Source organism: Artemia franciscana, chromosome 13, assembly GCF_032884065.1.
Source record: "Artemia franciscana chromosome 13, ASM3288406v1, whole genome shotgun sequence".
Classification (NCBI taxonomy): domain Eukaryota; kingdom Metazoa; phylum Arthropoda; class Branchiopoda; order Anostraca; family Artemiidae; genus Artemia; species Artemia franciscana.
In genome coordinates this window covers 32,941,743-32,957,532 of record NC_088875.1, presented here as the reverse complement: position 1 = coordinate 32,957,532, position 15,790 = coordinate 32,941,743, and the positions used below count along the sequence as shown (strand labels likewise).

The following is a 15,790-nucleotide window of genomic DNA, read 5'->3' as shown; positions in this document are numbered from 1 at the left end:
GAAAAGAAAGCGTTCCGAGGAATCACAAGAACAGCAAGAAAACAGGCTTGCAGCTGATAGAGAAAGTAAGAAAAGAAAGCGTGCCGGGGAATCACAAGAACAGCAAGAAAACAGGCTTGCGGCTAAAGAACGCAAAACCGCGCAGTTAGATGAAAATCCACCTGGACAGCGAGAGTCAAAACATATCAAAACTGAAAATGATAGCGATGATGATTGGGTTTGGGATTTTGACTTGGATAAGGTCATCAATGCCTACCAGATTTAAGTTAAAAAAACAAAGGTTCGTCGATATGTACTTCATAGTGACGCTGAAAAATAAAGAAGAAAAAGAAAGCTGAAAAAAGAAAAAAGGTAAAAAAACTAAAAAGAAAAAACACTCAAAGAGAAATTACAGACCGGGACACAAATGACGACCGAGACAGAGGGAATATAAGTGACGACCTGGAACCTCAAAGAGAAATTACATACTGGGACACCCGGACACAAATCACGACCGGGACACAGGGAATATAAATGACGACCGGGACACAGGGACACAACTACAACGGGGACGCCGGAGGCACAGGCGGGATATATAAATGACGACCGGGACACAGGGACTGTTCGAATAGAAATTACAGAGCGGGACGCCGGGACACAAATGACGACCGGGACACAGGGAATATAAATGACGACCGGGACACTCAAAGAGAAATTACAAACTGGGACACCGGGACACAAATGACGACCGGGACACAGGGAATATAAATGACGACCGGGACACAGGGACACATCATTAGAATAATGAGGTATAGATCTGAATACGGATTGTTTTTCCCATGGACAATTATATGTTGCATGTTCAAAAGTCAGTAAGCCTGAAAATCTATTTATATGCACAGACAATGGTACAGCGAAGAATGTTGTATATTCGCATGTTTTACGTAGTTAAAAACATATATTTATATCTATCTCTATTCACAGGTGGGACACAGGGACACAACTACAATGGCGCGTAACGACTTACGCGCGCGGGGGGGGGGGGGCGAAGAGCCACCCCAACAGCTAGTATATATATATATATATATATATATATATATATATATATATATATATATATATATATATATATATATATATATATATATATATATATATATATATATATATATATATATATATATTTATATATATACCTTATATATTTTATTTATATATATTTATATTTATATATATAACACCTAGTTGGTGGGGACACTTCGCGCCCACCGCCCTCCCCCCAAGCCCCCCCGCACGCGTAAGTCGTTACGCGCCATATTAGTTACGCGCCATTGTAGTTGTGTCCCTATGTCCCACCTGTGAATATAGATATATATATATATATATATATATATATATATATATATATATATATATATATATATATATATATATATATATATATATATATATATATATATATATATATATATATATATATATATATATATATATATATATAAGTTGTCTGTCTGTCTGTCTGTGGATCAGGTGACGTCATGTTTCTGTGTTGACTGACGTCATGAAATTAGTTGTCGTCATTTTTGCTTTGACGGTGACGTCATTAGACCGAGACAGAGGGAATATAAGTGACGACCGGGAACCTCAAAGAGAAATTACAGACTGGGACACCCGGACACAAATCACGACCGGGACACAGGGAATATAAATGACGACCTTTGATATGACCTTTTGATATGTTTTGACTCTCGCTGTCCAGGTGGATCTTCATCTAACTGCGCGGTTTTGCGTTCTTTAGCCTCAAGCCTGTTTCCTTGCTGTTCTTTTGATTCCTCGGCACGCTATCTTTTCTGACTTTCTCTATCAGCAGCAAGTTTTTTGGCATAGACTCTTTGAGCATCTTCATCAGCTTTTGCCATTGTAAGTTCATCAGTCATTTTAAACTTAAACATTAATAGATTTCTACGTGAACATATATGTCTTAAATATATTTAATGACGTCACCGTCATAGCAAAAATGACGACAACTAACTTCATGACGGCAGTCGACACAGAAACATGACGTCACCTGATCCACAGACAGACAACTTATTTTTATATATATAGATAGATATAATTCTTAAATTGTCAGGTAATTTTCTATTTTGAAATAAAAACTAAAAATTATTGCTCAGACAACATAAATATTTTTGATATTTACATAATAGCTTTAGTGGTTCTGGACTGAAAACTAAATATGCTAATCAAATTGGGAATTGCAATCTTTTAGGTTGAAAAGGCAGATCCATTGGAATCATGAGAACGCGTGGAATAAGAAAAGCCTCACCCTCAAAAGGCCCTGTCAAGATTGTTGCCTCTATTACGTTATAACAGACATAACACGTCATTTGTGTCCCGGTGTCCCGGTCTGTAGTTTCGTTAGTCGACAAAAATGACGTCACACGACAAACAACTTCATGACGACATACAGATCAATCCTTATAATGACGTCAGTCGAAAAACATGACGTCAGTCGACACACAAACATGACGTCAGTCGACAGACAAACAAACAACTTATTTTTATATATATATATAGATAGATATATATATATATATATACTAGCTGTTGGGGTGGCGCTTCGCGCCCCCCAAGCCCCCCCCTCGCGCGTAAGTCGTTACGCGCCATATTAGTTATGCGCCATTGTAGTTGTGTCCCTGTGTCCCACCTGTGAATATTGATAGATTTATATATGTGTTTCAAACTACGTAAAAATTGCGAATAAACAACATTCTTGGCTTTCCCATTGTCTTTGCATATACAAAGCCGTATATACTAATAATGACGTCATATGCAAACGCTCTTTTTACAAACAAACAAACAGGCATCCACACAACTCGTTTTTATATAGATAGATAGATACAATACAAATTAACTGCGTAAAACTTGCGAATATACAACATTCTTCGCTGTCCAATTGTCGCTGCATATAAATACATTGTCAGGTTTACCGACCCTCGAACATGCAACGTACAATTGTCCATCATTTGGTTCCAAAACTGTGTCGACTGACTTGTAAAGGACTGCCTGGTCTCGAATCTTGTTCAAAACAATATTGTTGATTTCGTGGACGTCTATATTTTTGGGTGCGAGAATCGCTCTTTCACTTAGCCATTTATTATTTTTATAATTTTTTAGAATATTCGGAAATACTTTTTCAATCAATTCATTTTTGGACGTATCTAAATTACAGAAATCAGCAGGTAGTTGTATACGTCCTGAAATTGAGTCTACTGGGAGCTTTCCGTTTCCAATTGCCAGCAATCGATCTCAAAATGTTTGACCAGAGTCATCGTTTTGCAATCGGACACGCATATTTGTAGTTAATTTTAATATTTTTACGTGTGCCCATAAATTAGAATTTTTCAGGCAAGCATTCATTTCGTCTGCAGGAGTTGATCTAGGTATTATAGGTAATGTTTGCCTGAAATATCCCGCAAGCAATATTAATGTGCTGCCAAAGGGTTTCGACTTCCCTCTCAAATCTTAAAAGCATTGATCCAGAGCCTCGAGCGATTTTTTGTGTGCCATTGTGGACTCATCCCAAATATTAAGTTTGCATTGCTGCAATACTTTACCCATCCCAGATGATTTGGAAATATTGCACGTGGGAGTTTCTGTAGAATGCAAATTCAGAGGCAATTTCACAGCGGAATGAGCAGTTCTTCCACCAGGCAGCAATGTTGCGGCTATTCCGGACGATGCAATTGCCAACGCTATATCATTTTTTGATCGAATTGATGCCAGAATCAGTTTTATCACAAACGTTTTACCAGTACCTCCTGACGGATCCAAAAAAAAATTTCTCCAACGTTGTTATCGACACAATGCATTATCGTATCATAAATGTCTTTTTGTTCCGACGTTAACTTGGAAATGTTATTTTGTACCTACTACAATAGATCACTCGTACTGTAACTTTGTTCACGATCCAATTCTACACATGTCGAAACAGCAGCGATACGGTTAGGTGAAGGCATTCCCAAATCCTGAAGAGGTTTGTTTGCCATACGTAGGCACAAATCTTCTATAATAACTAAAGTGTAGATATAAATTTCTGATGTAAAATCAAAAGTCATATCTGACGTCTCTAACTGTTTTCGATGGAGTATATCTTCGGACATTTTTGACTTATATTTTTCCCATAACTCTGTAGGACCTGATGGAGAGCAAGTTGTTAAAATGATGCCAAACAATGCACGAATTTGACTTGGGGTTGACGTTTTGCACGCGTCATTGATGCAGTTATCCCAGTGTTGGTCATTCTCCAATAAATTCAGAGCTTGGCATGCACTAGGGTAAGTGTCATGTATAGTACCGTTTACAGTTCTCAAATACTCAAAGGATGTCGGACCGGGTACATTCACCAAAAGCAGGCGTAGAAAGAAGCATTCATGTTGATTGGGGTGAACGGTGTAGAGTCTTCCTATCGTGGTATCTTTGAAGATGGTAGGTTGGCCGTCGACTGACTTACCCTGTTTTCGACGTTCAAATACTTTATTTTTAGTATTCCACGTGTAATACGAAGGCACTTCAGTATACAGCAGTTTTTTTGCAAAAGAATCATTTTTGCAAAGCGAAAAAAAAGCTGTTAATGTTGTATCCGGTGGATTCAGGGCTCTTTGTTGCACGTTGGTTTCCGTGAAATAAACACGTTGACCATTCTGTAAATGTACCGCTAAGTGAACAACAGCTGGACTACGTTCATGTATCGGAAATGAAAGAATTCGCCAAACAGCTTCATTACTGCTTATGTATCTTCCAGCCTGATACTGTACGATTTCGTCGAAATCTTTGATTTCGGGCTGCAAGCCAAAAACTGCCATGTCACTGCCTTTGTTGACGTATTTACATATGTATTTGATTGCCTTTACGGAGTTACAGTATTCAACGTTTATGTGTGTATTAAATGTTTTTGATAATAATGGGGAATATGGAACAACCCACTGGTTATCTACTTCGATGGTGGTACCGTTACGCTTCTTTATTATTGCTGTTTTACCGCCATCTTCAGTAGATCTTCTTCTATATTGTGGGTAACCATTATTGCCAGTAATTGTGTTTGATACTAAAAGTCGAGGATATTGCTTTGTGCACCTTCCTTTGGCCATGCATGGTGAATTTTCGTTCAGTGCACCGTAAGGTCCATGTATCATATTTTTTACAATAATATCATGTAACCCCTTATCGACATTTTTATCAGGTATTTCAGCGGAAATCACATCATCAATTTCGTTCGAAGTAATTTTTTTATGTAGCCAGATTAGTATATGTGCGTGTGGCAAACCTCGTTTTTGCCATTCCACTGAGTACATCCAGCACCGCACTGACCCAAACACTTCAAGTTTTACTATGTAGTTTATCAGTGATTTCAACTTTTGCCGGAAGACACGGGCCGTAATGTCATACCTATGAACCGCCGATTGTCCTTGAAGTAAAAGCTGCAGTATCTCGTCCCAAGATTGATTACATGTAAATGTAATAAATAAATCTGGACGACCATAGAGACGAACATACGCAATAGCATCTGGAGCATATGACGGGCACTGCCAGCATATAACGAAGGTAAAATCGTTAATCTTCCAACGTTTGTGGTATTACCGTCATTTATAACTGCATCTCGCAAATGAATGTATTGTTCAGAGCGGAGCTTGGTCTGATTCAGGCGGATATATAGCAAACATTCTGATTCAATTTTAGCATAAATATTAACGACAAATTGGTGAAACAATTCACGGCATTTTAAAATATAATTTTCTTCATCCTGCCGAATCATTAGTCTATAGGAATAATAATGCATTGCACTGCATTTCTTATTCATTTCTTTGTTAGTGGCTGGATTCATCAATTTAATATTAATGTGATAGCCGTCGGCTCCATCCCAAAAAATGATAGGATATTGTAGGGCATCGTAGCATCGATGAGTTTCAGCAATTCTTAACAACTGAGCGTTTAGCTTATGAAGAATAATATCTCGAGGTAAAAACTGATCACCGACCATAACGATTGCCACTTCGTCGATAGTTGGAGCATTGTATCTACGCACATGTTGGCCAGGAGGCGTTTTGTCAGCGGAAATAACAATTTTATGCGTATCAGTAGGCATCAAATCGATGGCTGTTTTGAACAGACGCACTAAATTATTATTTTCGTGGAAAAGATGTTGCAATTGGGAAACGATTGTCCTTTCAACGTTGGGAGAAATTTCGCAACGTGCATTCAATTCAGAATTTCTATCACTGATGAAGTACAATTATAAAAATTTATGATTCTCGCCTGAGAATGGTAGAAGGGACCCTGCTCTATGATAAATTTGCCCTTTTACTTTGAAAGTAGACATAAATTAATCTGGATTTTCGATTTGGGCTCCAAACGACGTCATTTGGAAACATGAGTTGTATTTTCTGATTTTTGACAAAAAACGCTTAGATTCTGACGTAGTTCCAGTAAGGAAAGTCTTCAATGGCTCTGGTGGTGCAGCCAATAGAGGAAGTTTAACTTTTCCTGAGGCGCAACACATTCCCATTGTTTCGCCATTGAATTTCAAGGCCTTGCAATAGGGACAAATTTTAGACATTGTCCCGATTTGAACACATCTACTCAAGCTATAATCATCGACTGGGCTGTACCTGAATGCCAGGCGATAACTTTCAGGTTGCTCTGATTCCTCGGCACGCTTTCTTTTCTTACTTTCTCTATCAGCAGCAAGCCTGATTTCTTGCTGTTCTTGTGATTCCTCGGCACGCCTTCTTTTCTTACTTTCTCTATCAGCAGCAAGCCTGATTTCTTGCTGTTCTTGTGATTCCTCGGCACGCCTTCTTTTTTCACTTTCTCTTTTAGCAGCAAGTCTGCTTTCGCGTTGCTCTGGTAGTTCCTCGGCACGCTTTCTGTTCTTTCTTTCTCTATCAGCCTCAAGCCTGTTTCCTTGCTGTTCTTTTGATTCCTCGGCACGCTTTCTGTTCTTTCTTTCTCTATGAGCCTCAAGCCTGTTTCCTTGCTGTTCTTTTGATTCCTCGGCACGCTTTCTTTTCTGACTTTCTCTATCAACAGCTAGTTTGGCATAGACTCTTTGAGCATCTTCATCGGCTTTTGCCATTGTAAGTTCATCAGTCATTTTAAACTTAAACATTAATAGATTTCTACGTGAACATATATGTCTTAAATATATTTAATGACGTCACCGTCATAGCAAAAATGACGACAACTAACTTCATGATTAAATATCTTTAATGACGTCACCGTCATAGCAAAAATGACGACAACTAACTTCATGACGTCAGTCGACACAGAAACATGACGTCACCTGACAGACAGACAACTTATTTTTATATATATAGATACTAGCTGTTGGGGTGGCGCTTCGCGCCACCCCAACACCTAGTTGGTGGGGGCGCTTCGCGCCCCCCCCCCCCCCCAAGCCCCCCCGCGCGCGTAAGTCGTTACGCGCCATAATAGTTACGCGCCATTGTAGTTGTGTCCCTATGTCCCACCTGTGAATATAGATATATATATATATATGGTTTTAACTACATAAAACTTGCGAATATACAACATTCGTTGCTGTCCCATTGTCTTTGCATATAAATAGATTGTCAGGTTTACCGACTCTTGAACATGCAACATATAATGGTCCATGGGAAAACAATCTGTATTCAGATCTATACCTCATGATTCTAATGATTGCCCTTGAGCTTTGTTGATGGTGATTGCTAATCGACCATTCCCTGTCCCGGTGTCCCGGTCGTCATTTACATCCCCCTGTTTCCCCCGGTGTCCCCGTTGTAGTTGTGTCCCTGTGTCCCGGTCGTCATTTATATTCCCTGTGTCCCGGGTCCCGGTCATCATTTGTATCCCGGTGTCCCGGTCTGTATATACATTCGTTTTTTAGTTTTGTTTTTCTCCTTTATTTTTTTCCTTTTTTTTTTCTTTTTTAGCTTATTTAGATTTTTAGATTTTTTGGTTTTTTTAATTTTTTTTCTCCTTTATTTTTTTCCTTTTTTTTTCTTTTTTAGCTTATTTAGATTTTTAGATTTTTTAGTTTTTTTTATTAGTTTTTAGTTTTTATTTCTTTTTAGTTTTTTTGTCCCGGTCGTCATTTATATCCCCCGGTTTCCCCCGGTGCCCCGTTGTAGTTGTGTCCCGGTCGTTATTTATATTCCCTGTGTCCCGGTCGTCATTTGTATCCCGGTGTACCGGTCTGTATATACATTCGTTTTTTAGTTTTGTTTTTCTCCTTTATATTTTTCCTTTTTTTTTCTTTTTTAGTTTATTTAGATTTTTAGATTTTTTAGTTTTTTTATTAGTTTTTTTTTCTTTTTAGTTTTTTTGTAGTTTTTACCTTCTTTTTAGTTTTGTTAATTTTTTTTTTACTTGTGTCCTGGTCGTCATTTATACTCCCTGTGTCCCGGTGCTTTGTTGATTGCTAATCGAACATTCCTTTTGTCCTGGTCGCTTTCTCTTTGAGTGTCGTCATTTATTTTTTTCTTTTTTAGTTCTTTTAGTTTTTACCTTTTTTAGTTTTTTTTTAGTTTTTAGTTTTTTTAGTTTTTTACCTTTTTTTAGTTTTTTTAGTTTTTTAGCTTTTTTATTTTTTTTATTAGTTTTTTGTTTTTTTGTAGTTTTTGCCTTTTTTTTTAGTTTTTTTAGTTTTTTAGCTTTTTTATTAGTTTTTAGTTTTTTTTTGTAGTTTTTGCCTTTTTTTAGTTTTTTTAGTTTTTTAGCTTTTTTATTTTTTTTATTAGTTGTTAGTTTTTTTTGTAGTTTTTGCCTTTTTTTAGTTTTTTCAGTTTTGACGTCACCTGATCCAGTTTTTTCAGGTGACGTCACCTGATCCACGATCCACAGACAACTTATTTTTATATATATAGATAGTTTTTTTTTTTTACTTATGTCCTGGTCGTCATTTATACTCCCTGTGTCCCGGTGCTTTGTTGATTGCTAATCGAACATTCCTTTTGTCCTGGTCGCTTTCTCTTTGAGTGTCGTCATTTATTAGTTTTTTCCTTTTTTTTTTAGTTTTTTATTGGTTTTTACCTTTATTTTAGCTTATTTTTCAGTTTTTTCCTTTTTTTTAGTTTTTTTTTATTTTTTATTTTTTTTAGTTTTTTACCTTTTTTTAGTTTTTTTAGTTTTTTTAGTTTTTTAGCTTTTTTACTTTTTTTATTAGTTTTTAGTTTTTTTTTGTAGTTTTTGCCTTTTTTTAGTTTTTTCAGTTTTTTTTTTAGTTTTTTATTGGTTTTTACCTTTATAGTTTTTTTAGTTTTTTAGCTTTTTTATTTTTTTTATTAGTTTTTAGTTTTTTTTGTAGTTTTTGCCTTTTTTTAGTTTTGACGTCACCTAATCCAGTTTTTTCAGGTGACGTCACCTGACACATCCATCCATCCATCCACAGACAGACAACTTATTTTTATATATATACTAGCTGTTGGGGTGGCGCTTCGCGCCACCCCAACACCTAGTTGGTGGGGGCGCTTCGCGCCCCCCCCAAGCCCCCCCGCGCGCGTAAGTCGTTACGCGCCATAATAGTTACGCGCCATTGTAGTTGTGTCCCTATGTCCCACCTGTGAATATAGATATATATATATATATGGTTTTAACTACGTAAAACTTGCGAATATACAACATTCTTTGCTGTCCCATTGTCTTTGCATATAAATAGATTGTCAGGTTATCCCCCTGTTTCCCCCGGTGTCCCCGTTGTAGTTGTGTCCCTGTGTCCCGGTCGTCATTTATATTCCCTGTGTCCCGGGTCCCGGTCATCATTTGTATCCCGGTGTCCCGGTCTGTATATACATTCGTTTTTTAGTTTTGTTTTTCTCCTTTATTTTTTTCCTTTTTTTTTCTTTTTTAGCTTATTTAGATTTTTAGATTTTTTAGTTTTTTTTATTAGTTTTTAGTTTTTATTTCTTTTTAGTTTTTTTGTCCCGGTCGTCATTTATATCCCCCTGTTTCCCCCGGTGTCCCCGTTGTAGTTGTGTCCCTGTGTCCCGGTCGTTATTTATATTCCCTGTGTCCCGGTCGTCATTTGTATCCCGGTGTACCGGTCTGTATATACATTCGTTTTTTAGTTTTGTTTTTCTCCTTTATTTTTTTCCTTTTTTTTTCTTTTTTAGTTTATTTAGATTTTTAGATTTTTTAGTTTTTTTATTAGTTTTTAGTTTTTTTTTCTTTTTAGTTTTTTTGTAGTTTTTACCTTCTTTTTAGTTTTGTTAATTTTTTTTTTTTACTTGTGTCCTGGTCGTCATTTATACTCCCTGTGTCCCGGTGCTTTGTTGATTGCTAATCGAACATTCCTTTTGTCCTGGTCGCTTTCTCTTTGAGTGTCGTCATTTATTTTTTTCTTTTTTAGTTCATTTAGTTTTTACCTTTTTTAGTTTTTTTTTAGTTTTTAGTTTTTTTAGTTTTTTACCTTTTTTTAGTTTTTTTAGTTTTTTAGCTTTTTTATTTTTTTTATTAGTTTTTAGTTTTTTTGTAGTTTTTGCCTTTTTTTTTAGTTTTTTGTCCTGGTCGCTTTCTCTTTGAGTGTCGTCATTTATTAGTTTTTTCCTTTTTTTTTTAGTTTTTTATTGGTTTTTACCTTTATTTTAGCTTATTTTTCAGTTTTTTCCTTTTTTTTAGTTTTTTTTTATTTTTTATTTTTTTAGTTTTTTACATTTTTTTAGTTTTTTTAGTTTTTTTAGTTTTTTAGCTTTTTTACTTTTTTATTAGTTTTTAGTTTTTTTGTAGTTTTTGCCTTTTTTTAGTTTTTTCAGTTTTTTTTTTAGTTTTTTATTGGTTTTTACCTTTATAGTTTTTTTAGTTTTTTAGCTTTTTTATTTTTTTTATTAGTTTTTAGTTTTTTTTGTAGTTTTTGCCTTTTTTTAGTTTTTTCAGTTTTGACGTCACCTAATCCAGTTTTTTCAGGTGACGTCACCTGACACATCCATCCACACATCCACAGACAGACAACTTATTTTTATATATATAGATAGAAGATATAGACAGACGTCATATGCGAACAGTGACGTCACTCGACAGACACACAGACAACTTATTTTTATATATATAGATACATGTATATTGTGATTATACAATCAGACATATATGTCTGATTGTCAGAACCTGACAATCTATTTATTAGCACAGGCAATGGGACAGCGAAGAATATACAACATTCTTCGCTGTCCCATTGTCTGTGCATATAAATAGATTGTCAGGTTTACCGACTCTTGAGCATGCAACATATAATTCTCCATGGGAAAAACAATCTGTATTCAGATCTATACCTCATTATTCTAATGATTGCCCTTGAGCTTTGTTGATGGTTATTGCTCATCGAACATTCCCTGTGTCCCGTTCGTCATTTATATATCCCCCTTGTGCCCCCCGGCGTTCCCGTTGTAGTTGTGTCCCTGCGTCCCGGTCGTCATTTATACTCCCTGTGTCCCGGTCGTTATTTGTGTCCCAGTCTGTAATTTCTCTTTGAGTGTCCCGGTCGTCATTTATATTATCTGTGTCCCGGTCGTCATTTTTATCCAGATGTCCCGGTCTGTAATTTCGTCAGTCGACAAACATGACGTCAGTCGACAAACAACTTCATGACGACATACAGCTCAATCCTTACAATGACGTCAGTCGACACACAAACCTGACGTCAGTCAACAGACACACAAACAAACAACTTATATATATATATATATATATATATATATATACTAGCTGTTGGGGTGGCGCTTGCCACCCCAACACCTAGTTGGTGGGGGCGCTTCGCGCCCCCCCAAGCCCCCGCGCGCGCGTAAGTCGTTACGCGCCATTGTAGTTGTGTCCCTATATCCCACCTGTGAATATATATATATATATATATATATATATATATATATATATATATATATATATATATATATATATATATAGATGTTTTTAATTACGTAAAACTTGTGAATATACAACATTGTTTGCTGTCCCATTGTCTGTGCATATAAATAGATTGTCAGGTTTACCGACTCTTGAACATGCAACATATAATGGTCCATGGGAAAACAATCCGTATTCAGATCTATACCTCATGACTCTAATGACTGCCCTTGAGCTTTGTTGATGGTGATTGCTAATCGACCATTCCCTGTGTCGCCGTCGTCATTTATATATCCCCCTGTGCCCCCAGCGTCCCCTTTGTAGTTGTATCCGTGTCCCGGTCGTCATTTGTGTCCCGGTTTCCCAGTCTGTGATTTCTCTTTGAGTGTCCCGGGCGTCATTTACATTCCTTGTGTCCCGGTCGTCATTTATATCCCCCTGTGCCCCCCCCCCCGCGTCCCCGTTGTAGTTGTGTCCCTATGTCCCGGTCGTCATTTGTATCCCGGTCTGTGTATACATTCGTTATTTTAGTTTTGTTTTTCTCCTTTATTTTTCATTTTTTTCCTTTTTTATTTTTTTATTTTTTAGTTTTTTTTGTTTCTTAGCTTTTTTAGTTTTTTTGTTAGTTTTTAGTTTTTTTTTCTTTTTAGTTTTTTGTAGTTTTTACCTTTTTTTTAGTTTTTTTAGTTTTTTTTTATTTATATCCTGATCGTCATTTATACTCCCTGTGTCCCGGTCGTCATTTGTGTCCCGTTGCTTTGTTGATGGTGATTGCTAATCGAACATTCCTTTTGTCCCGGTCGCTTTCTCTTTGAGTGTCGTCATTTATATTCCCTATGTGCCGGTTTCCCGGTCGTCATTTGTGTCCCGATGTCCCGGTCTGTAATTTCGTCAGTTGAAAACATGACGTCAGTCGACACACAAACATGACGTCACCCGACAGACAGACCCACACACACACGGACAACTTATTTTTATGTATATAGATATATATAGTATATATATATATATATATTTATTTTATTTTTATTTATTTTTAGTTTTCTTTTTCTCTTTTATTTTTAAGTTTTTTTCCTTATTTAGTTTTTTTCTTTTTTAGTTTTTAGTTGTTTTTTTTTAGTTTTTTAGCCTTTGTTAGTTTTTTTTCCTTTTTAGTTTTTCTGCAGTTTATGCTTTTTTTTAGTTTTTTGCCTTCTTTTTAGCTTTTTCAGTATTTTTAGTTGTTTTTCTTTTTAGTTATTTTTTGTAGTTTTTACCTTTTTTTAGTTTTTTTCTTCACAAACATGACGTCACTCGACAGACAGACAGACAGACATAAACGAACAAACAACTTATTTTTATATATATAGATATATATATATATATATATATATATATATATATATATATATATATATATATATATATATATATATATATATATATATATATATATATAGTAGGTTGATATTGCTACTACTGGTGCCAGCGCGGATTTATTACTTGAAATTATGGTTACTAAAACACCAAACATTTAATTGCCACACCCAAAATCTTAGATAAATACCTGATTAGCTCGTGCAAAAAACTAGGAATTATTGGAAGAGGAATTATTTGAATTACAAAACAAATAATTTTATAATGGAAAGAAGAACATCTATTTAATCAAAGCAGTGAAAAAACATTCTGAAAATACAATCAATTTTGGTATGCTATAACATAGTTTCTCTCAAAAAGGGGTGCTAGACCACAAGTCTATAAGAAATGTATCTTCCAGCAGTTTCTGATGGACGAACAATCTTGACAACCTGAAAAATAGGTTTTAAAGGCTTCAATACCACACAATCAAAAGCAAAAGCTACAAGAGGCAAAAAATCTCATAACTGGGAATTTCCTGTTATGAATTTTTTAATTCACAAATGCGTTCATTTCAAAATTTACCATAGTCATCGTTTTGTATTCTAGACATTACTACTCAACAAAAGCTGGACAACTTTATTTCTGTCGTTTTTGAAATGTCTAAAGTAACTTCAGCGAAAGAAGCTCTGTCCCCCGGTATTACAACTTAAGACGAGCAGAAACAATGTCCTAAAATGAACTAAACTTAAATAATAAATAAATATTTCTTTATTGACAAACTAGCCAAAGAAAAGAGTAAGTGATTATTATCAGAACTATGATTTGAGAAAAATATTGTCAGTACAAATTTCAAACCAAAAAAAAACCTTCGTCCAAACCATATAAATAAACTAAAAAAAAAAAAAAATCTCAATGAGCCATACCCAAAAACAACCCACCTTCTTAGATAATTGATCCCCCCCAAAAAAAATAAATTATATGACTTATTATACAGTATCCATCCATTCTTTCCTTTAGAACAGGACGGTGAATTTCCCCTTTCAGTACTTTTAACTCCTTGCAAAAACCAAAAAACAGATCAAATTATCCTGGCAATATCCATTTATTGGAAAAAATAAGGACCCACTTTCAACTTCACCGTTCCCATGCATATTCTTCTATCTCCAATTAGAAAATAGTTTCCTCTTACCGGTATTATCCACTTAAATTCTGTACTAAGCATTGCCTTAAAATAAAATTCATCCCCCATACTTCCTTAATCTAAATATACAGAGAGGAAGACGTGATGTAAATAGAATAAATCTATTATATTCCAGCTCAGCAGCGCCATATGGTAAAATCTACCCTTTTTCTCATTACCATCATTCTGGTTACCCAATTTGTAATTATAAGAGGTGTCCAAGGAAAACTTTTTAGATGCCAAACATTAAAGAACAAACTTGATTTTAGGAAAAACCGTCTCATATTGCAAACAGTAAAACTTAATTCTAAATAGCACAAAGTTTTAGACGATAATGAGTGAACTAAGGCGAGGGGAGGAGGATTTAACAAAAGGAATTGGTTAGTGGTACTGATTTTACCTAGGGTCAAATGAAGCTGGTAATCATATTAATTTGAACTTAAGCGTGACTCAGGCTCGGTTACCATCTCTCCTTACCACCACCTTTAGGGTTACCACCAGCGGAGATTTCTCAAAAATCCTATGACTTTTCATGTTTTTAGTATTTTTCTCAATGACTTGCAAAATCAACTAATCTTATTCCATATCCAGCCTTTATCTCGTAAACTAGCAGTAGAAAACTTTAGAAAAGGAGCAAAAGAGAAAAGAAACACAAAAGTTTCAACGCAAAAGATACAGACGACAAGAGATACAATTTTAATCTTTGCTTGAAATGATTATCTCAAAAACAAAAATTATTCAAAGAAGAAATTTATTCTTTTGTGTTTTTTACACAACTGAAAACAGCTTTATCTAGCTTGTGGAGCTCTTCTTCGTCTGATCTTTAGCTTGACATCAATTCAGTATCAGTGAAGAAACCGAATTTTATATACTTTCCATCACTGGGCTCGAACTACATGTATCCGTGACTAGCTTTAGGATAGAAGAGACATCTAATCTTTATTGGCTCAATACCAAACATTGGGATTTCGGTAATTAGCTGGGGTGAACCACAAAGTACAGACAGATAATAAACTATAAGAAAGGATTAGAAGGAAGTGTGAATGTCAGGGGAGGAAACAAAGAGTAAGTTGAATCAGATTGGTTTGATGAGAGGCTGGCGCAGCTATGTTGAGCTTCGGCAATTTTGTGCAGCAATGAGTTACTGGTAGTAGTAAGCTACATTCAGTAGCAGCAAAAATTATTTAACGACAAATACGATTGAAGTAAAACAGAAAAGTTAAAATTAAATCAATCCAATAAAGAATTCCAGCGAAACTAACTTACTTGGCCTCTCTTTAATCCAAAGTAACGAGCTACGGGGTCACCAGCCTGAATTCTCATAAGATGATTCTCTTTCAATTTGCTTTAACAGAAAAAATTACATTAATGTATTAGAACATAAAAAACTAGGCTTCCAAAATACAACACTTTTTACAAGCA

At 35.5% G+C, this 15,790-nt stretch overlaps 1 protein-coding gene across 1 annotated transcript in view; it reads right to left on the bottom strand.

Annotated features, from left to right (window-relative positions):
• Positions 1-13,463: 13,463 nt before the first annotated feature.
• Positions 13,464-15,790, bottom strand: part of LOC136034817 (DNA-directed RNA polymerases I, II, and III subunit RPABC1-like) — a 72,824-nt gene continuing 70,497 nt past the window's right edge. Inside the window, exons 6-7 of the mRNA XM_065716253.1 lie at positions 15,635-15,713; positions 13,464-13,637 (exon numbers count right to left, since the gene is read on the bottom strand). Coding sequence (XP_065572325.1) covers positions 13,572-13,637; positions 15,635-15,713 — 145 coding nt within the window. The 3' untranslated portion in view covers positions 13,464-13,571. The remainder of the gene's footprint in view (positions 13,638-15,634; positions 15,714-15,790) is intronic.